Source organism: Salmo trutta, chromosome 7 (assembly GCF_901001165.1).
Source record: "Salmo trutta chromosome 7, fSalTru1.1, whole genome shotgun sequence".
Taxonomy (NCBI): Eukaryota; Metazoa; Chordata; class Actinopteri; order Salmoniformes; family Salmonidae; genus Salmo; species Salmo trutta.
Window position 1 is genome coordinate 18,822,635 of NC_042963.1, and position 24,139 is coordinate 18,846,773.

The following is a 24,139-nucleotide window of genomic DNA, read 5'->3' on the forward strand; positions in this document are numbered from 1 at the left end:
AATCCCAGGGTAAGAGAGGCCACTCTTTTACAGTAGTTGACATTAACAGGCTGACTACACCGCTTGTGTCACGTGCGCTGCAAAATACATTTATAAAACTGTTATTCAATTATTGCACCCACACTGCTCGCGCGCCAACGAGCGTCTGCGTTGCCAAGGGCTAAAATAGAAGTCAGTTCTATTTCTGACGCAGATCGCACTGCAAGTCCTACCTCTCCCATCTCATTGATTTACAGAAGCAGGTACCCACGTGCCATCTCCTCATTGGTTATACCCACGTGGGTGACTGAAAGATGAACGAAGTCAGTGGCTGTAATGCACCTAATTTATGAAAGTTGCCAATCGCAATATAAAGTCAAGAGAAGGAAAAGCATGGAAGGAGGAGAGATGACTAGAAACGATTTGGTTGACCGTCTGTGTGAATTCATTGGTGGAGTAGAGGACCTTGTGCATTTCAGGTAAAATAGCTCAATGTTTATATCCCAGGACAAATTAGCTAGCAACAGCAAGCTAGCTAAAAAGGACAAATTAGCTAGCAAGTGCAAGCTAGCTAGCTTGCCATAAATGTTTAATGCTTTTCGACCTGTCCCCAAATTAATATAATTGGTTCAGAGTTTGTTTTGATATTTTAACCTGCATGTCGTGATCACTTTTGGTGTGGGGGGGGGGGGGGCAAAATACATTTATGCACAATGGCGCACACGCACAGCCAGTTTGGGTTCCGTGTAATTCCAATTGGAATCCAGCTAGTGGGAATATCCAGCATTTGGAATTTTTATTCACCTGCAACCTGAATTAAGAATGACAGCTGGGTTGGGAAGATAACAGGTGCAATAAGACCAAGTAAGTAACAGATGGAATTAGAAAAATGTATGCTATTTATATTTGAGAAGCATAAGATTAATTAATGTACATGCAAAAACATAGCAATTGAAACAAACAATTAAAAATCAACCTGCAATAGAGCATGCTAGGAAGTATGATAATAATGGGTGTGGTTTTGGTTTAACTCTGGTTATTAAAACCAACACAATGAGTGTTCATTTAACACTTAGAGTTAATTTATGACCTGAATTAACACTAGAAATGTTGGACTGAAAAAATCCAGACACTTATCGTTTCCCTCTTTCGCTGCTTTCTTTCATCCAAAGTGGCATGAAATTCATTTCCTGCTCCATTGACTTTGTCCATCCTATCCCCCACACAGGAAGGGAATGCTCAGGAATAGGACCTCAGTAGCATCTCATTCAGCCAGACACATAAAAAAAGCACCTAGCATTCACAAGATTGACACTCCTCTTCTCTGCCTGACTCAAGTTTGTCTGAGCAGGGTGGCCTGTAGATGGAGTCCTTAGCTGCTGCTCTCGCTGCTCCAGCCCAATCTCACTCTCCCTGCTTGGAGAGTTAGCAAAGCATAGAGCTGTGGGAGAGACCATGGAGACCTACGGCGGCGGCGACCGTAACCCTGCGAGCTGATCTTATCCTCCGGGGCTCTATTGACCTTTAACCTGTTGTTGAGGATGTGCAGCCGATGGACCAGGTTTTGCAGGGAGCATGTTCCCAGAGAACAGCCAGGTCTTTTCGCTGAGGTCACAATGGATCTTCTGGACCTGAAAGAGATCAAAGGAAATCAGAGATTTACGAAGATTTCTAAAGATTGACTGAAATGTAAATGGGCTTGACCAAAAACCTGTCGAATGTGACATTTATAGCAGTAAAACCAAAACAAGCGACAGTGACCATTATTTAAATCTAAAATGATTACCTGGAATTAAATACAGAGGAGTCTGTCTCCTCTCTCTGCCCTGGTCCACTGAGGATCCCTGAGTCTAAGGCAGAGCTGCTGTGGAGAGCTGCTCTCATGCGACTCGGTAGCCAGCCTCTAAATCTACCAAACGAGAAGGCATGGTTAATGCAGAACTAACCCAGTTCTCCCTAGACATAAAGACAGAGCACACACCCTATCCAATAATCCTGTACACTCTTGAATTAGATGGTGGCCACTGTTCGTCTTTCGTCAATCAGCTTACCTCTTTTTCAAGTTGGAGTTGAGGCCAACTTTGGTGCCTTTCACCAGAGGTAAAATTGTGGCTAGAACACACAAGCAGATGGTGGTTTGAAGAGCCACTTTCATATTGGCTAGAACCTGTGAATAGCAATGGAATGAATTAGCATGATTTTCAGAACAGTACAATTCTCACCTTTCCCCACAAGTAGTTGAGACAATCTCCTGGCTCCAAAAGTATACCTGGATTATACCATGCTTACATAAGAGGGTCCAAAAGGCAGGTTCCCTCCAGCCCCTGGCCATTGCTTTATTTCAGGGTTACATTTTGCCCAATGTAATAGCTGGACAAAAACTGTTATAAGTATTGGCTAGAATTCCTCTGTGTTCAGGAATACCATACATTCTAAATGGATGAGACTGGGCTATTTTCTTCAGTAAGAACAATATAGTAAGAAAGTTGCACCACTGTATACACACACAAAAACAACTGCTTATCTTGGACAACAAAGACAGCACCCCTGTCTATACATTCCTGCCTTGACTTCAGCAAAAAAACAAAAAAAGTTTTACCTAAGTCAGTAACAAAAGATACATTCACAAGTTCAAATGACAGAGCTGACTTACCTCAGTCTCAAAACAATTTTACTTCACCTGGAGGTTGTGAGGAAAAAGAGTAATATGTATCCCAATGGCTCCCAGTTGCATACACTCAATCTATCCAGTTGGCTAGGTGTCTTTTTCAAGGCTATAGAGTTACCTATTAGTCTGAATGTACACAGCCAAGTGAGAGGCTTTATAGGAGGGATGGGAAGGACTTATACCTGAGTGACAGTCAATGTGGGAGGGGCTTGTGTATGTGAAAGCTTTTCTCATCCCATTCTCCAGCAGACAGTGGGATAAGCCATTGTCAGGCTCATGAGGCCCATGTAATGTAGCACAGCTATACACTGAGTGCACAAAACATTAAGGACACCTGCTCTTTCCGTGACATAGACTGACCAGGTGAATCCAGGTGAAAGCTACCCCTTATTTGTGTCACTTGTTAAATCCACTTCAATCAGTGTAGATGAAGGGGAGAAGACAGGTTAAAGAAGGATTTTTAAGCCTTGAGACAATTGAGACATGGATTGTGTATGTGTGCCATTCAGAGGGTGAATGGGCAAGAAAAAAATATTGAAGTGCCTTTGAACGGGGTATGGTAGTAGGTGCCTGGTGCACCGGTTTGTGTCAAGAACTGGAATGCTGCTAAGTTTATCACGTCAACAGTTTCCCGTGTGTATCAAGAATGGTCCACCACCAAAAGGACATCCAGCCAACTTGACACAACTGTGGGAAGCAATGGAGTCAACATGGGCCAGCATCCCTGTGGAATGCTTTCGACACCTTGTAGAGTCTTTTCCCCGACTAACTGAGACTGTTCTGAGCGCAAAAGAGAGGGGGGGGGGGGGGTTGATGAGTGATGAGAGTGACATTCATATTTACAGCCAAATGAGTAACGGTGTTGATGTATGCCACTCGTTGTTCTCAGTTTTCTAAAACATTTTGTTACTGGTAACCTCTGTGCTGTGTCTAGACTTGACAGGTAGTCTACCCCTTTCCTGCAGTCAAATCACCCAATCGCTCTGTAGTGGCCTCACTGGTGGAATGTTATTAATATTTTTCATAATTAATAAACATTATTTTTTTTAAACCTGCTGAAAATCTGGTGTTTCTATGTCAAATGGTTTTGTTATATGTCAGTCTTCTGTGAGGTATATGAAGTGTATTATTGGGATGCAAACTCAAAATGTAATACATTTCAACTCTATATCTGACATGGTACAGGTGTCTTCTTTTTTTAAACTCATAACCATGTGTGTGAGGTGTATACTTTTGTTTCAAAGTAGATTTGTTTAAGACCTCCAAGAAACACTCTGTGTGACCCTGATTTACAGTAGTACCCTGGAGGAAATTAGGGTTAAGTGCCTTTTCACCGTGTCGGCTAGGGTATACAAATCAGCGGTATTTCGGTTACTGGCACAAAGCTCTAACTGCTAGGCTACCTGCAGCCCAAGCATCAGCTGTAACTCATTGCAGACCAGCCTCCACACCTGTCCTCACTCTCCTTAATCACCACTGCCACCCTACTTAAACCTGACCAAACTAACATTCCTCCTCTTTGTTCATCAGTGCATGTCACGTTGCACAACGCTGCGGTGCTAGCCTTATCAAGTTTTGCATCTCTCCTTCTATATAGTATCTCTAAGGTTCTTCCAAGGATCTCCTGAGGGGATTGCCATCACCACGGTAGCCTAACTACCACAGCCTGTGTCTACCTGCAACTCCAAGCCAAACTCTACAGTGTCCACTCCCAGGATCCTTCATCTGCAGCCCTTCGTTTCATCCTGTCCATTCCCATCCTGAATCCTCATTCTCAATGTATTGTCCTTAAACTTGTGAAATATCAGGAAAGGCCATTTGTGCCTGACATTGGTCAGTTCCGGTGTTATAAGACTGATGGTTTCTCAACACAGACTTGTTTACATCGCAGGTTAGGATAATTCATGTGGCAGGTTAGGTGAATTAGCTTGGCAGGTTAGGAGAATGAGGTTAAGCTTAGGGAAAGGGTTAGGTTTAGCTACAATGCTACAGTTGTCAACAACAGCCATGGACCAATTGGAGAATCAATCAAGAAACGCAGGTATCACAAATGCCCCTAATTACAGTCTGCAATTACACACTTCTCAATATCCCCACTCTGGCTGGATTCCAATAGGAATTACACATCACTTTGCAAGCCATCATAATGTGACTTGCAGGCCTAAAAACCATGAGATTCAGGCCACTGTATTAGGGTACAACTAGGCCCTCAAAATAAGGCTTTATTAACTACTAATCTCACTTTGTGACAGACACAGGACAACCTTTTATTTATTGCAACAACCATGTCTCTGTCCCTAACGCACACCATCATGGGTGGTAACTACAAGTCTAATAAAAAGCATGAGCTGGCGCACACCCAGAGAAAATGATTTAGTGTACAGGTGCTGACTAATGGCGAATAAACTGTAAGCTACAAAAATAAAGTGAGTCGCACACTCTATATAAATCAACTCCCAGTAATTTATTGGGTAAAACACCAATGTCTTGGCATCACTAGGCGTTCTTCAGGGTTACTGGTAACTACCATTCAACAGAAAGGCATGGCACTGGGAAATTTCCAGATAAGGCTTTACAACTACCGTAATTTCCGGACTATTATGCGCACCTGAATATAAGCCGCACACACTGAATTTTAAAAAAAGTATTATTTTGAGCATCAATAAGCCGCACATGTCTATAAGCCGTAGGTGCCTACTGCTTGTAACAAAAATAAATAGGCTTTAACGAAACACGGCTTGTAACAAAAATAAATAGGCTTTAACGAAACACGGCTTGTAACAAAAATAAATAGGCTTTAACGAAACACGGCTTGTAACAAAAAATAAAAAATTAGCAGTAAGCTTTAGTTGTCTTTTTGCACTGAGTCAATTCCTCACGCTGCTGTTTCCAACGTCTTATCATCGACTCATTAAGACCAAGCTCCTGTGCAGCAGCTCTATTTCCTTTTCCAACAGCCAGATCAATCGCCTTCAACTTGAAAGCTGCATCATATGCATTTCTCCATGTCTTTGCCATGATGAGGGTGACAAAATGACTACCGTAATCAGAATGATGGGAAGTTTGAGAGCGCTCGATTTAATCTAAACAGTGACCTTAACCCGTTCGCCAATTTCATTGGTCTAATGAAAGCTTCATGCCACCAAAAAACTGAGCACGTCACAGAATGTGTTTAAAAAAAAAAAAAAATTGAAAGCGGGAAAAATCCATATATACTGCCTAACCTAACCTGCCCCCTAACTGCCCCCTAAATCCATATATACTGCCCCCTAACCTGTTAGGATAGGGGGCAGTATTTTCACGGCCGGATAAAAAACGTACCCGATTTAATCTGGTTATTACTCCTGCCCAGAAACTAGAATATGCATATAATTATTTGATTTGGATAGAAAACACCCTAAAGTTTCTAAAACTGTTTGAATGGTGTCTGTGAGTGTAACAGAACTCATATGGCAGGCCAAAACCTGAGAAGATTCTATATGGGAAGTGCCCTGTCTGACCATTTCTTGGCCTTCTGTAGCCTCTTTATCGAAAATAGAGGATCTCTGCTGTAACGTGACATTTTCTAAGGCTCCCATAGGCTCTCAGAAGGCACCAGAACATGGAATGATAACTCTGCAGTCCCTGGGCGAAAAACAGTAAGGGTTTTGGAAAGTGGTCGTTCTGAGAACAATGACACTGGTGCGCGCGTGCATGTGACGACTCCATTTTCTATGTTCAGTGTTTGAGCGGATACAACGTCTCCCGGTTGGAATATTATCGCTATTTTACGAGAAAAATCGCATAAAAATTGATTTTAAACAGCGTTTGACATGCTTCGAAGTACGGTAATGGAATATTTTGAATTTTTTTGTCACGATATGCGCCGGCGCGTCACCCTTCGGATAGTGTCTTGAAAGCAAGAACAAAACGCAGCTATTTGGATATAACTATGGATTATTTGGAACCAAAACAACATTGGGTGTTGAAGTAGAAGTCCTGGGAGTGCATTCTGACGAAGAACAGCAAAGGTAATCCCATTTTTCTTATAGTAAATCTGAGTTTGGTGAGTGCCAAACTTGGTGGGTGTCAAAATAGCTAGCCATGATGGCCGGGCTATCTACTCAGAATATTGCAAAATGTGCTTTTGCCGAAAAGCTATTTTAAAATCGGACACCGCGATTGCATAAAGGAGTTCTGTATCTATAATTCTTAAAATAATTGTTATGTTTTTTGTGAACGTTTATCGTGAGTAATTCAGTAAATTCACCGGAAGTTTTCGGTGGGTATGCTAGTTCTGAACATGAACTTGATTGAACATAATGTCCTAGGAGTGTCATCTGATGAAGATCATCAAAGGTTAGTGCTGCATTTAGCTGTGGTTTTGGTTTTTGTGACATTATATGCTAGCTTGAAAAATGGGTGTGTGATTATTTCTGGCTGGGTACTCTCCTTACATAATCTAATGTTTTGCTTTCGTTGTAAAGCCTTTTTGAAATCGGACAATGTGGTTAGATAAAGGAGAGTATTGTCTTTAAAATGGTGTAAAATAGTAATATGTTTGAGAAATTGAAATTATAGCATTTTTAAGGTCTTTCGTATTTTGCGCCAGGCGCTACCATTGGATATTGGTGAGGCGTTCCGCTAGCGGAACGTCTGTCCATATTAAGCCGCGAGGTTCAAATCTGGGAAAAAAGTTGCGGCTTATAGTCCGGAATTTACGGTAAGCAGTGTGTTAATTTAACACTGAGAAGTGTGGCCCTATATAAAAACTAAACATTACGGTGTTCTCTTTAGCAATCTCACTGGAATAAAGACTTCCATTCCTGTTATTATTGAAATAGATTGTGATTATACCTCACATCTGAAAATATCACTACTTAATGTTAGATCCCTCACTTCCAATGCAGTCATAGTCAATTAACTAATCACTGATCATAAACTTGATGTGATTGGCCTGACTGAAACATGGCTTAAGCCTGATGAATTTATTGTGTTAAATGAGGCCTCTCCTCCTGGTTATACTAGTGACTATACCCCGCAAATGCAGGTGTTGCTAACATTTAGGACCAAAAAACTGACTGCATTTTCATATTTTGAGGTTCTAGTCATGAAATCTATGCAACCTACTCAATCACTTTTTTATAGCTACTGTTACAGGCCTCCTGGGCCGTATACAGCGTTCCTCACTGAGTTCCCTGAATTCCTATCGGACCTCAGAGTCACAGGAGATCTCATGACAGACCCACTCCAAAAGGCTTTCGGAGCCATCATCGACTTAGTGGGTTTTGTCCAACATGTCTCAGGACCTACACATTGCCACAATCATATCCTGGATCTATACTGAAGAAAAATATAAACACAACATGCAGTCTGTGGTTGTGAGGCCGGTTGGACGTACGGACAAATTCTCTAAAACGACTTTGGAGGCAGCTGTCAGTCTGCAAATTGCACGCTCCCTCAAAACTTGAGACATCTGTGGCATTGTGTTGTGTGACAAAACTGAACATTGTAAAGGGGCCTTTTATTGCACCTGTTTAATGATCATGCTATTTAATCAGCTTCTTGATATTCCACACCTGCCAGGTGGATTATCTTGTCAAAGGAGAAATGCTCTCAAACAGGGATAAACTAATTTGTGCACAACATTTGAGAAAGATTTTATTTTTGTGCATATGGAACATTTTTTATTTCAGCTCATGGAACACGGGACCAACACTTTACATGTTGAGTTTATATTTTTGTTCAGTGTAATTTTGTCCCGTGGAATAGATATTGTCGATCTATAGTTAATGTTTCTCCTTATAAAGTTGGACTATGGGACCACCATCTTATTATGTTTGCAATCGCAAAATAAATGATTTGCTTAGATCCCAACCAAAGATGATCAAAGCCGCGCTATAAATTGTTTGACGACCCAAAGATTCCTTGATGCCCTTCCAGACTCCCTCCGCCTAGACAAGGATGTAGGCGTACAAAAATCAGTAAACCATCTAACCAAGGATCTAAACATACCTACACGTAGGCTATGGTCACAAGACCGTGGAATGGTCTGCTGATCCACGCACAGCAAAATCAATGATGTACATTTAACTCTCAAAGTGTTAAATGTACACACTTTTCGGTGAACATATGAGTCAGAATGAACTGGAGTTAAAAATAACACTTTTGAAAGTGTCAAAGATTGAACTCTGTTGCAGTCTTCCCCATTCAACTCTTAAAGTGTTCAAATGAACTTGATTATGGCGTTTGCATAACTATACAGTAGCATAATACGCAACACCTACAGTGTAAAACATAACACTTGCTTAGCGCTGACGCTGTTACACTTTCTCAGTGTAATGAATTAACACCTGTAGTGCTACAGTAAACAAATATTGGGTGTTGTTTTAACGCTGTACGATGTAAAGTTTAATTTGCATATTTCCCAGGGTGAACTTTCTTCTCGAGTGAATTGTAGAGTTACAACCATGACTGTATTTGTTAGTGACAGAAAGGAAAGGAGATACCTAGTCAGTTGTACAACTGAATGTAAGTATGTCTTCCGTATTTAACCCAACCCCTCTGATTCAGAGAGTTGCGGCGGGATACCTTAATCAACATCCACGTCTTCGGCACCCGGGGGCAGAACGACAGATGAGACATGGTTATTGAATTCTTTCCTTTTAAAGGCCTATTGCTTTTACCAAGTGAGCACTTAGGCGAATGCTATAACTAAAATTAAACACCATGAAAATACATACATCAAAAGGCCTTACTTTGATGGCCTAGTTTTATCCTGTGGTAAATTCAATTGATTGGACATGATTTGGAAAGGCACACACCTGTCTATAAAAGGTCCCACAGTTGACAGGGCATGTCAGAACAAAAACCAAGCCATGAGGTCAACGGAATTGTCCGTAGAGCTCCGATACAGGATTGTGTTGAGGCACAGATCTGGGGAAGGCTACCAAAAAACGTCTGAAGCATTGAAGGTCCTCAAGAACACAGTGTCCCCCATCATTCTTAAATGGAAGAAGTTTGGAACCACTAAGACTCTTCCTAGAGCTGGCTGCCTGGCCAAACTGAGCAATGGGGGGAGAAGGGCCTTGGTCAGGGAGGTGACCAAGAACCTGATGGTCACTCTGACAGAGCTCTAAAGTTCCTCTGTGGAGATGGGAGAACCTTACAGAAGGACAACCATCTATGCAGCGCTCCACCAATCAGGCCTTTATGGTAGAGTGGCCAGACGGAAGCCACTCCTCAGTAAAAGGCACATGACAGCCCACGTGGAGTTTGCCAAAAGGCACCTAAACACTCTCAGGATTCTATGGTGTGATGAAACCAAGATTGAACTCTTTGGAATGCCAAGCGTCACGTCTGGAGGAAACCTGGCACCATCCCTACGGTGAAGCATGGTGGTGGCAGCATCATGCTGTTGGGATGTTTTTAAGTGGCAGGGACTGGGAGACTAGTGAGGATGGAGGCAAAGATGAATGGAGCAAAGTACAGAGAGATCCTTGATGAAAACCTGCTCCAGTGTGCTCAGGACCTCAGACTGGGGCGAAGGTTCACCTTCCAACAGGACAACGACCCTAAGCACACAGCCAAGACAATGCAGGAGTTGTTTCGAGACAAGTTTTTGAATGTCCTTGAGTGGCCCAGCCTGTGCCCGGACTTGAACCCGATCGAACATCTCTGGAGAGAATTGAAAATAGCTGTGCAGCAACGCTCCTCATCCATCCTGACAGAGCTTGAGAGGATCTGCAGAGAAGAGTGGGAGAAACTCCCCAAATACAGTTGTGCCAAGCTTGTAGCGTCATACCCAAGAAGACTCGATGCTGTAATCGCTGGCAAAGGTGCTTCAACAAAGTACTGAGTAAAGTGTCTGAATACTTATGTAAATGTGATATTTCAGTTTTACATTTTTTATAAATCAAACATTTCTAAGAACCTGTTTTTGATTTGTTTTGATGGGGTATTTTGTGTAGATTGATGCGGGGGGAAAAAAACGATTCAATTTTAGAAGAAGGCTGTAACGTAACAAAATGTGGAAAAAGTCTGGAGGTCTGAATAATTTCCGAAGGCACTTTACACTGTGGCAGAACTAGAGTTTAATACATGGGGTGGCCAGGGGGTGATCAAGGCTACTTCAGGGGGTTCATAGACCATGACAGAAAATGTGTGAAACCCTGACCTGGCATCTAAGGAGCATGAATGAATCCTATGATGCCGATTAGAGATAGAAGTGATAATTCACTTAACCCGGAGCTCTTCAATGTGGCAAATAGTGTGGTCCAAAAGGGTTACCTCACTAGAATTCTTTAACATACTATGTATGAATAGTCAGTGTCTTTACCTCGGAACTGCAGCTCAATTACTTTCTTTTTTTCTTACACACACACACACACACGGGTCACTCTGTTTTCATGAATATATAATCTGGTGTTGAGCATCCAAAATATTTTCTGAAAATAAAGCTCAAGCACCAAGGAAATAAGAGAGCGTTTGTGTGTTACATAAATTGCATAGTTTATTTACAAAACATTTTATTTACTATGTGACTTAACCTATCATCAACCATTGTTGTCCTAAGGTGGGTATTAATCAGTTTTAAAGCTGAGAAGCTTCTCTCGCAAGAAGCACTGCTGACTGGTGTAACAACAGAAATCTTACAAAATCGAAATAGCTCATGGGAAATGTCACGTCCTGACCAGCAGAGGGAGTAGTTGTTTAGTATTTTGTTCAGGACGTGGCAGAGGGATGTTTGTTTTGTATGGTGGGGGTTTAGTGTGTGTTGTAGAGGGGTGTTTGATTTATGTGTTCCTGGGTTTTGGGTGTATGTTCTAGGTTAGTATGTTCTAGGTTGTATTTCTGCATTCTGTCTAGTTTAGGTTTTCTATGTTTAGGTTTGGGTGCTGGACTCTCAATTGGAGGCAGGTGTTTCTCGTTGCCTCTGATTGAGAGTCCTATATATGGGTAATTTTTTGGTGTAGTGTTTGTGTGAGAGTGTTTCTTGTTTTGCGTGTGTGAGCATGACAAGACTGTTTGTTGTTCGTGAGTTCTTCGTTTTTGTTATTTTGGTGTTCACTTTATTTAAAAATAAATACAAGATGAGCATCCACATTCCTGCTGCGTTTTGGTCCTCCATTCCCGACGACAACCGTTACAGAAGACCTCCTTTATAAGGTTCTTGAAACACAACAACGTTAAGGAGAGTATACGGTCTGTTCCTTCCACTTTTCTCTCTCCTATCAAGAAGCCGCTTGGTTTGAGGTCCTCTAAATTTGACTCAATGGTCTGAGCAAAGGCAAACAGAGGCTCTTCATTCAAGAACGTTGTACTCTTTGGGTTGAGAGACTGGACCCCTTGCATTATCTCGCAATTCTTCTTTGAAAAACGCTTCTGCAGCTCAGCTGTGAGACTGTCAAGCACCTGATAAAAGATAGCTCTTTGGAAGCTCTCCATCACTTTGGTCACTACTTTTCTATCCTACAGTGGTCATCATCAATGAGTCGTGAAGTCTTAAACTTGTTTTAGGCTGCCTTTTACACACTGTTTGTACACTTGTTTTTCAGCGCTCTGCAATCTCTTCAACCTCTTTCCATAGTTCTCCAAAGTAACCCTCACTTCTGTAGTCCTGTAATGTGTCTGTAAGGGCACCTACTAGAGCCACAGCCCTTGCTAGGTCAAGAGAGCTTGATTGGAGCATGTCAGAAGGACATTTGGCATCACCAAGCACTTTACAAAAGGTAACCAAAAGCCCTATGAAATGTAAATCTGAGAAAGGCCCCTTGCCTCCACTGATCTATCACCACTATTTTCAAGTGTGATATTCTGTAGCACTCTCAGAACTGCTGGAAGCCTGTCCATCAGATCACGGCATGCCATGTATATGCATGCCCACCTTACATCCGTAAGTCTCTGTAGTTTCTTGGGCTGCTGCTGTGGATACAGCTCTTTCTGAACTGCAAGCCACATGAGATGAATGTACGAGCCAGATACAAAGTTATAAAGCTTCTGCAGTAGAGAAAAAAAGTTAACTGCCTCAGGCACTGATTTTACAGCATAGACAAGAACCAAATTTAAACAATGTACATTACAGTGCACATAAAATCCAAATATTGCACTGTTCTTAATCTGTGCAGACACAGCAGAATGCTTTCTGCTCATGACGGATGCACCGTCATAGCCTTGCCACACAAGATTATTTCTGTAGTCCAGACCATGTTTTTCAAGGCAATCAATTATCATTTTTGTGAGACCTGCTGCATCTAAGCTTTCAGCTGACTGAAAGTGTAAAAAGTTTTCGTGGATGGCCCAGTTGTGATAGTACCTCACTGTTAAGGCTGGGCGCTGCTGGTGAAGAAGTCAGGTGCAGACAGTTGTGAAACAAGCGCACACTTTATTTGGCAGGCAAAGTGTACAGCGCGAGAAATCACAACCTGAATAAGGTTTAAACAACTAAACCATCTACGTGTACACAGAACACGGAACAAACCAGCTATATGCGAAACACCACGTAACACAAAACAATTTCACACAAAGACATGGAGGGGAACAGAGGAATAAATGCATGCAGTGTGATTTAGGGAATGCAAACCAGGTGTGAAGGAACGACAAAACAAATGAATGATGAAAATGAAGCGGCGATGGCTAGAAAACCGGTGACGTCGACCGCCGAACACCGCCGAACTTTGGCGGAAGTCGTGACACTCACAACTAAAGACATTTGTTCTTTTTATCTTTGGTTTCATCTGCAATTACACTAAACTTCACTTTCTTTTACTTTTCTTATTAGTTCACTTTGTACCATCTCAGCCCTCAAGAACTTCCTTCTGGATTTGGTGGCTTGTGTACTTAGTATTGCCACATGCGTTCATCCTTTTCTCTATGTGGGTCCTACTTTGCTATTTCTTCTAAGATTGTCAAAAACTTACCCTTGTTGTGAGAGTCACCAGACTCTCAATGACCTCTCTGCACTATATTTTGAGTGGCTGTTAATAGGAGCACATCTGCAATTGTTTTAATATCAGTACAGTTTTCCTCCACTTTCATGACATCTAACATTGATGAGTTGCTGTCAATAGCCCTTTTATGCTGATTCCAAGCATACATAGCATTGATATGATGCCCTGCCTTCGAATGGAGCTTAAACCCAGAATCTTTAAACAGCGTCTTTTTCCAGTTACAAAAACCTGACTGATGTGAAGGCAGATTCAGGTGTATTGGGCAGAGAGAAATGCCCACAGGTGAAACAATAAGTTGCATCTTGAATTACAGAATATTCAAGCCATGAATTGTCCTTATACCAGGAGCTGTTGAAAGCCCTTTTCCTAGTACCATGCTGAGTTCTGGGAAATGTTTTCAAACACGGCTGTACAGGACCCTCTTCTCTGGATCTTGAAATGTCTGAAATACACGTTGAATAATGTGTCATATCTATATGGAAATGTATAGTTAGGGGATCCACAAGATTAGATACTAACAGCTGCTAACTAAAATGTGTAGTTTAAAGTATAGGCCTACCTTTGGGTCCTTTTAGAACAGCATATCCGGTGCTTGATGCAGTTGGGAGGGGCTCGATGACATCTCCTGGCTGAGGTCTCTGTGTCATTGTTATGTTCATTGTCGGAATTGGACCAAGGTGCAGCGTGGTAGGCGAACATTTTACTTTTATTAAAATGAACACTGACAAAAAAACGACCGTAAAATTCTGCAGGCTATACAAAATCAAGATCCCACAAACTAAGGTGGGAAAAAGGCTGCCTAAATATGATCCCCAATCAGAGACAACGATAGACAGCTGCCTCTGATTGGGAACCATACCCGGCAAACAAAGAAATAGAAAAACTAGAATGCCCACCCAAATCACACCCTGACCTAACCAAATAGAGAAATAAAAAGGTCAGGGCGTGACAGTCATCCCTTGATACATCTATTATGTTAAAATAAGGCAAGAACCATTAGTGTATAATCAAAATAAAAATTCCACAGCCATCAAAACAAGAACACACATGAAAGAACAACCAACATTTTAAAGTGAGGCTTAATTTGACAAAATCATCTAATTCAAGCTGAAGCTAAACTTACATTTTGAACTGGGCATGTGACTGACTGCCTGCTAGATGCTCTGACCTGGTGGTGGTAGACTGGGTCCTTGTGAAGTCTGACCACACTGACTGACTAGCCTCAGGTAGGGAGCTGCTCTGGGGTCCGGTGGTGATGCAAGGGCTGGGGTCTGTTTGCACCTGATCTGCCTGTTTGCGCTTCTTTAAAAATAAGTCTGATATCTCTCCCTTTCTTTTCATGTTTAATTGACCCTATGCAAAAATAAGACAGTCTATGGTTACATCGAAGCATCCAATTACCCACATTTTAGTCCAATCTCAATTTTAATTACAAATCTCCATTATCATAACTGTACCTTAAAATCAACTACCAGCCAAAGTTACTAGTTAGATCATGGCTAGCCCTACTCTGCAGTAAGTAACTTAGCTAGCTATAATTTCTTACACCTTTACGATAGCAAACAGGCTATCTGCAAAAAGTGGTAATCTTTTTAGTAGCGTTAACAGATTGATAATAACAATTGTTCGTTTTGAGTTCAAGTACGAAAATCTATCGTAGTTAATGAATTTCAAATTGCTGAATGTTAACTTGCTGAACACTGACAGCTGTAGCCTACTAGTTACCCCACATTAGCTAAACATTTGTATACTCTAACCGCACTGTATATGCGTGTATTACTAGCACAGACATAAACATAATGTTAGGCTAAATTGGGAACCGATCTCTCTTATCTGATTAACTGTCTGTTAATGGAGCCAAAGGTCTAACGTTAACTTACACAGTGACTCAACTTTCGAAAAAGTTGTTCAGGAAACCTAAACCCAATGCTAAACCTTAAAACTTCCTTAAAATATGATGCTTTCGACAATCGTAAAAAGAGCTCATGGAGCTGTGGAAATATTCTCTCTTCTTCTTCTGTATGTTCTTCTTATTCTTCTTATTTTGTATCTCTCAACCAACGTTAATATTCTCTCCTCCTCGTCCTCGATTTGAAAACGTCAAAATAAATGCTTCTTTCAACAAGAGGTGAAATGAGATGTCAATCAGCATCAAACTGCCAGTAGCGAATGAAATTTTGGGGTGGCATCCGGGGTGGCCAATCAGATGTCAGGGGTGTCCACTACCACCCCAGACACCCCTCTGGCTTCACCCCTGACTGTATATTCTATCAGATCAAGCGTTAACCGGCGATAGCTGACACCCACATAGCTGCCGCGCGTTCAGCACAAAGCAAAGTTTTGGAATGTTCAGATAGCCTATTTCTATGTAGAACAAACATGCATCTCTGACATGTAAATTAAGGAATCACGTCTGCTCTATTCATGGCATTTCTTTCTGCAAATTTCAAGAATGTTTGGCAACTGAACATGACCCCGATCTTTTGGCGTTGTCGGAGGTGTAACTGCGTTGGCGCTATCAGATCAGTGAGAAGCTGCTTTTGATCATTGTCACGAAGCCACACCCATCCCACTCACGTGCCCTGTGCTCCATCGGGGGCACAGGGGCACATGCCCCCTCAGATTTAACCTGTTTAAAAGTGATTTATCTATTTTTATTAAAGTGGCTTTTATTTTAGCTGGCATGCCTGCTGGCAAGGTTGGTATACTTTAGAAAAGCAAGCAATAACTAAATGTACTGAATAAGACATTCCTTTCAATCTTTTACCCAGTTTTTTTTTGCAGCGAGGCTGATGGTTCCAGTCAAAAAGATACAGACAGCTCAAGAAGTATGCTTAGATATGTAGAAAAATTGACATATTTCTGGCATAGAATTAAGCATAATGAATATGGCTCTAGATTGCAGGAAAAAGTTGTTTCAGGTGTTTGAAAAATGCAAAATTATTCAAGATGGGAGGGCTAGCACCCCTCTGGACCACCCCCAGCCATCCTAATGTACTTTGTGCCCCCTCAGATGTTTGGGGTGCATGACACCCCTGCGAGAAAGTGTAGGCTATATAGAAATAATAATGCTCAAATAGAACAATTTTATCAGCTTAATCGAGATGTAGATGACATCACACATTCCAGTGTTTGAACTTCTAAACAAAGCTGCATGGGATTTATCTTAATGTGATTACGTGCAGCCAATGGCAATGTCCGCTTTAGGTATAATGCCTGGAGCCGCTTGTGGATTTGACAGCTGTAACGCAGTCCCACCTCCGACACTGCCAAAACAACCACTATGCGGATGTTGGCTAAAGATTGTCTGATTGAATAGAGGCCTTAATCTAATTAGTCAAGGACTACATAGCCCAGAAATTCGTTCTCTGAAGTCAATGTCTCAGAATTATTTTATTTATTCTGAATTTATTAGAATTAGGCCTAGTCCTGATTTTAATTTAAGCTCTGTCCAAGAAATTGCACCCATGTATACCCAGAAACATAATGATTTAATTAAAAAGATGGCAAGCGACATTCACTGCAACATTGCAAATAGGCAATTCATTTTCTGTGGTTTGGACAACGGCACTTTAAATGCTCCATTAAGTATTATGGATGCATTTTAAACAGGCGGATAAGAAGCTGTGAATGTGCCAATTGAGATGCACTGCCAGTCTGTACAGTTTCCACTAAATAAAAGCGCTTTGAAACCAAATTGCATGCACCGCGTTTCTACAGAATGGAGATGAAGGAACATTGGGCAGGATAACCACTGTGGCTTATTTCATTGGGTTGTATTGTATTAGTCAGGATTCGTAGCATGAAAAATTCAACTCACTTAATGAATCAATCAAATGTATTTATAAAGACCTTCATACATCAGCAGTCACAAAGTACTCTTCAGTAACCCATCCCAGAACTCTTCTGTTGAACAGAGCAGTGTAAATTTAAAGCAAGCCAATGTGTTCACTAGAAAGTTGCCCAAAGTTGTTGAAAAGCATTGGGATGACAGATTATGATAGTTATGGAGAATTGAAAGTTGGTTGCCAACAGGTAATATGATCTGATATTGGAAGACAGCTATCCGTGTTTCAAAGCCGGAGAAAAAAAATCGAGATAAGGAGTGTCAAACTCATTTTCTTGGGGGCTTCAACGAGGTCCGGAGGGCCACACAAAAAATTGGTTATATTTCCTTGCTGTCAAAATTGGCAAAAAATGAGTTGTCTAGCCATCATTTTGGGAATTTTAAATGCTCTCTGACTGTTTGGTGATCATTAGCGAGCTGGACAGTCAAGAAACTGAATGAATTTAGGTCCATTATAATTTCTAGACAGTTTCGATTTAGTAATTTTAAAGTATATTGAGTTAGTTTGCCCCCCCCCCCACAATTTTTATTATTCTTTTTTTTAAATCTATATTTTTTTACTAAACCACCCGCGGGTCGGATTGGACCCCCGCAGGCCGTATGTTTGACACCCTTGAACTATGCACAGTTCCTTCAGAATGTCTTCACACTGTCACGGCTGTCGTAGGAAGGAGCGGACCAAAGTGCAGCGTGTGTGTCGTTCCACATTTTATTTTTACTGTGAAACTCTGCAATACATACAAAATAAACTGACAGAACAAGAACAACAAACCGTGACAAAGAGTTAACATACACGTACTCCAAATCAATCACTCACAAACCCAGGTGGGAAAAACACCTACTTAAGTATGATCTCCAATTAGAGACAACGATGACCAGCTGCCTCTAATTGGAGATCATCCCATACAAAGCCCAACATAGAAATACAAAAACTAGAACATCGCAACATAGAACAAATCAACCAGAAAAAAACCCTGTCACGCCCTGACCTACTCTACCATAGAAAATAACAGCTTTCAATGGTCAGGACATGACATACACCCCTTTTCCACATTTTGTTGTGTTACAGCCTGAATTTAAAATTGATTAAATTGAGATTTATTTTGCCACTGGCCTACACACAATACCCCATAATGTCAAAGTGGAATTATATTTTTCGAAATGTTTACAAATTAATAAAACCTTAAAAGCTGAAATGTCTTGAGTCAATAAGTATTCAACCCCTTTGTTATGGCAAGCCTGAATAAGATCAATAGTAAAAATGTGCTAAACAAGTCACATACATTAGAAACTTGCAGGACTCATTCTATGTGCAATAATAGTGTTTAACATGATTTTTGAATGACTACCTCATCTCTGTACCCCACACATACAATTATCTGTAAGGTCCCTCAGTCGAGCAGTGAATTTCAAACACAGATTCAACCACAAAGACCTGTTTGACATGTATCTTGATGTAATGACATGAAAACTAATGTAATATCTGACTTGATTTGATCTGTTTTGATTTGGTGATCCCCAAAAAACATGTAAGGTATTTCCTAACAACAAACTATGGGTGACCAAAGAATTGAAAGTGGTGCTTAGCAAGAAGAAACAAGTGTTTGCCTCTGGGAATCCACTCGAAAGAAAAGAGATACAGAGAGAGGTGAACAAAGAGATAAAAAAGGCGAGATGCCAGCACAAGGATAAGGTGCAACAGACACAGGGAGACTCTCGGTCTGCCTGGTTGGGCATTAAGAATATGGCAAACGCCCCCTTCAAAGGGAGGCAATGTATCGATCCCTTCCTGGACGAGAGGGTGTGCCTGTCTACAGCAAACAAAATAAATTAGTTCTTTGCCCGCTTTGAAACAGTGGTGCTCCCGCTCCCCTGGCCTGTCTGGAGGAGGATGTCATGACAACCGAGAGCGCGCTTGTCATCAATGAGGAAGTTGTACAACGAGTGTTCAAAAGCACTGGAGCACGAAAGAGCCCGGGGCTTGATAACATAAGTGGTTGTGTCTTGAAACACTGTTCCACTCAGCTGAGCAGTGTCTTCTGCTCTCTCTTTCAGCGGTCCCTGGATACATCGGAAATTCCATCTCTATGGAAAAAAATCTGTTCTTCTACCTGTCCCAAAAACCTCTCATCCATCTGTATCAAATGATTACAGACCTGAAGCTCTTACCTCTCTTTTGATTAAATCTCTTGAAAAGATCATCAAGGCATACATAATCAACACCACCAGACACCTTCTTGACCCCCTCTAATTTGCATACCGGTCAGAGAGAGGGACAGATGATGCCATCCTCTCGCTCTTACTGGTGTACATGCATTTGGAGGGCAGTAAAACCCATGTGCGTATCATGTTCGCAGATTTCTCCTCGGCATTTAACACAATCAATCCGTTGGTACTCGCGGACAGACTGAGAAGAGACTTCGGACTTGATGCTATGCTTATCACATTGATCACCAACTTCCTAACTGATAGGTCTCAGCAGGTACAAGTTGGCAACACACTCTCTGAGGTGCGCACTACTTCAGTTGGAACCCCCCAGGGCAGTGTTCTTTCACCAGTACTATGGATACTTTATACAGACAGCTGCCGGAGCCGGTTCCCAGGGCACCACCTGATCAAATATGCTGACGATACTGGTTTGGTCAGTCTCTTTGAAGGGGATGAGATGCAGCACGGACCGGCTCTGAATGATTTTACTGTCTGGTGTGAGTTATTCCATCTAAAATTAAATACATCAAAACGAAGAACACGGTGATTAACTTTCAAAGGAACACTACCATGCACACACCATCACTGATAAAAGGAGAGCCCATTGAAATAGTGGAGGAGTACAAATGCCTTGGGCTAGTCATTGACAACAAGCTGTCCTGGGATCAGTGTACTGATGCTATTTTTAAGAAAGGCCAACAAAGACTGTATTTCTGTCACGTCCTGGCCAGTAAAAGGGGTTATTTGTCATTGTAGTTGGTCAGGGCGTGGCAGGGGGTGTTTGTTTTGTGTGGTTGGGTATTGTGGGTTTAGGTTCTAGTTTTATTATTTCTATGTTTATCTAGCTTTTCTAGTTCTATGTGAGTTTTGTCAATGACCTCCAATTAGAGCCAGCTGGTTGTTGTTGTCTCTAATTGGAGGCCATATTTAGTTGTGTTTGTTTTCACTGGGTTTTGTGGGTGGTTGTTTCAAGTATAGTCTGTGCACCTTACTGGACTGTTTTTGCCGTGTGTTTATTTTTGATTAAGTGTTTTCTTTAATAAAATAAGAAGATGAGCACTTTACCCGCTGCGTTTTGGTCCCCCTTCAACGACGATTATGACAATTTCCAATGGAAACTGATCTGACCATCATGGTTCTCTTTTATAAATCATTCATTGAGAGCATTCTGTCCTACTGCTTGACCTGCTGGTTTGGGAATATCAAGGTTGCACAGAAAAATTGGTTGGGCAAGATAGTCAGGACTGGCGGAAAAGATCTGTCGTCTCTCTACTTGGGCAGAGCCCTCCATAAGGCAAATAAAATAGCGGTTGACTCTTCCCATCCACTCCACCCTGAATTCCAGCTCCTTCCCTCTGGTTAAAAAAATAGGGCCAAGTTTTAGTCCGAATGGAATTCTGCAATTTAACAAAATGTTGGACTAATTGCACTTAGCACTTGCACTATGAAACTGCACTTACCCTGCCTATTTGCTTGAAATATCCTTTGCTATGACTTTTACATTTTTAGACGTGATATGTTTTATGACTGCTGCAAGATGAATTGTCTCTCTGAGGACATTAAAGTTTTCTGAATCTGAATATTACGTGGACTTCTTGCACCCGTTACTAAAATGGTTGTTCCAGTTTAGATGCTTTAGGGAGTCTGATGGCAGTAATTCTGAATACAGGTTGTGGGTGATATCCCCACACTGGCTGGATTTTAACAGGAATTACACATCACCTTGCAAGCCAGCATGATGTGACTTGCAGGCCTAATGTGGGCTGTAACCATGAGTTTTAGACCATTATATTAGACTTTCAGAAAAAAAGGTTTAGATTCGTTCCTAAAGGGGTGTAAACACTTGTCACTGTAGTGGTAACCTGTACTGGGCTCCCAGAGTGGCGCAACGGTCTACGATACTGCATCTCAGTGCTTGAGGCGTCACTACAGACACCCTGGTTCGATTCCAAGCTGTATCACAACCGGCTGTAATTGGGAGTCCCATCGGGCGGCGCACAATTGGCCCAGCGTCGTCCGGGTTTGGCTGGTGTAGGCCGTCATTGTAGATAAGAATTCCTTCTTAAGGTCATCCTTTGTACCTATAGTTATAAGTGCTTAATTGTACCCCAATTCATACCTCAGGCCACATCAGGCCTGCAAGCAGGATTGCAAACTTCCTGTAACTTTCCCAAAATTGCCTGATTTCCTGTTTCCGTTTCTAGGATATTGTAACACTACCTGCAAGTCACATTATCCCGGTTTGCAAAGTGATGTGTAATTCCTATTGGAATCCTGCGAGAGTTAGCCTATCCAACAGTTTTAATTTTTATTCACCTGCAACCTGTATTCATAACAAGTGCCAGGGTTGGGAACATTGTGAGGAGACTACATAAGAAATTTAGACTGGAACAAATATTTCAGTAATGGTTGCAAATCCTCTAACTAACTGGGTTGGATTAGTTTCGAAAAATTGGTAACACTACCTGACACCCAGCATCATAACACATTTTGACACGGTCATAACCATGTCATGACAGCTGACATAACTTGTCATAACCTGTTATAATATGGTCATAACACTGTCATGACATATATATTTAGACCTGTTGTGACATGTATTGTGTTATTTTATGGTTGGTTATGACACCTACATAAGTGTCAAAACCTACCACACAAGGCAAAACATTTCATTATACCATAGCCTACATGTCAACAGTATGTTTATGTTACATAAAATTGACCATATTAAATTCTCATTAGAATTGCTTACACATTGCACCTACCCGAATGCTCTGTTGCTGATGACTGTGATGAATGCAGGAGCAGATTTCAGGAGCAGGACAATGATTGACTGATGGTTGACATAAGGGCATGTACGTGATATGCCTATCTGAATTTAAAGGTTATGATGGTCATAATGCTTCTTGACAGTGTCATAAAATGTATTTTCTTAGTCCAAGTACAGTGACACAGGATGGTCATGCAGGATGGTCAATGCTTCAAGAGTGTTTTTCAAAATATTATGAAAAAACATGACTGTAAAGAATTCATTACAACAACAACAAAGGATTTAAGAAACACTCTTATGTAGGTGACATAACCAGCCATAAAATAACGCAATACAGTGCCTTCGGAAAGTATTCATACCCCTTGACTTTTTCCACATTTTGTTACTTTACAGCCTTATTCTAAAATGTATCAAATCGTTTTTTTCCTTCATCAATCTACACACAATACCCCATAATGACAAAGCAAAAACAGCATTTAGAAATGTTTGCTAATTTATATATTTTTTAAAATGGAAATATCACATTTACATAAGTATTCAGACCCTTTACTCACTACTTTGTTGAAGCACCTTTGGCAGCGATTTCAGCCTTGAGTCTTTTTGGGTATGACGCTACAAGCTTGGCATACCTGTATTTGGGCAGTTTCTGCAGATCCTTTCAAGCTCTCAGGTTGGATGGGGAGTGTTGCTGCACAGCTATTTTCAGGTCTCTCCAGAGATGTTAGATCGGGTTCAAGTCCGGGCTCTGGCTGGGCCACTCAAGGACATTCAGAGACTTGTCCTGAAGCCACTCCTGCATGTTGCCACCACCATGCTTCACCATAGAAATGGGAAAGTTTTCCTCCAGACGTGACGCTTGGCATTCAGGCCAAAGAGTTCAATATTGGTTTCATCAGACCAGATAATCTTGTTTCACATGGTCTGAGAGTCCTTTAGGTGCCTTTTGACAAACTTCAAACGGGCTGTCATGTGCCTTTTACTGAGGAGTGGCTTCCGTCTGCCCACTCTACCATAAAGGCCTGATTGGTGGAGCGCTGCAGAGATGGTTGTCCTTCTGGAAGGTTCTCCCACCTCCACAGAGGAACTCTAGAGCTCTGTCAGAGTGACCATCAGGTTCTTGGTCACCTCCTTGATCATGGCCTTCTCCCCCGATTGCTCAGTTTGGCCCGGCCAGCTCTAGGAAGAATCTTAGTGGTTCCAAACTTCTTCCATTTAAGAATGATGGGGGACACTGTGTTCTTGAGGACCTTCAACGCTTCAGACGTTTTTTGGTACCCTTCCCCAGATCTGTGCCTCGACACAATCCTGTATCGGAGCTCTACGGCAATTCCTTCGAGCTCATGGCTTGGTTTTTGCTCTGACATGCCCTGTCAACTGTGGGACCTTATATGTTTGTGCCTTTCCAAATTATGTTCAATCAATGTAATTTACCACAGTTGGACTCAAATCAAGTTGTAGAAACATCTCAAGGGTGATCAATGGAAACAGGATGCACCTGAGCTCAATTTCGAGTCTCATAGCAAGGGGTCTGTATACTTATGTAAATAATAAGGTATCTGTTTTTTATGTTTTATAAATTAGCAAAAGTTTCCTGCTTTCACTTAAGGTATTTCTGCTTTCACTTGTCATTATGGGGTATTGTGTGTAGAGTAATTAGGAATTTTGTTTATTTAATACATTTTAGAATAAGGCTGTAACGTAACAAAATGTGGAAAAAGTCAAGGGGTCTGAATACAGGT

The 24,139-nt window shown here is 41.4% G+C and overlaps 1 protein-coding gene across 1 annotated transcript; it reads right to left on the reverse strand.

The window, feature by feature from the left end:
- Nucleotides 1-1,304: 1,304 nt before the first annotated feature.
- LOC115197079 (ADM-like) lies at nucleotides 1,305-2,155 on the reverse strand. Its single transcript, XM_029758261.1, has 3 exons — nucleotides 2,031-2,155; nucleotides 1,766-1,888; nucleotides 1,305-1,610 (listed from the first exon to the last, which is right to left on the reverse strand). The coding sequence occupies exons 1-3, from the start codon at nucleotides 2,132-2,134 to the stop codon at nucleotides 1,352-1,354; spliced, it is 486 nt and encodes a 161-aa protein (XP_029614121.1). The 5' UTR covers nucleotides 2,135-2,155; the 3' UTR covers nucleotides 1,305-1,351.
- Nucleotides 2,156-24,139: the final 21,984 nt, after the last annotated feature.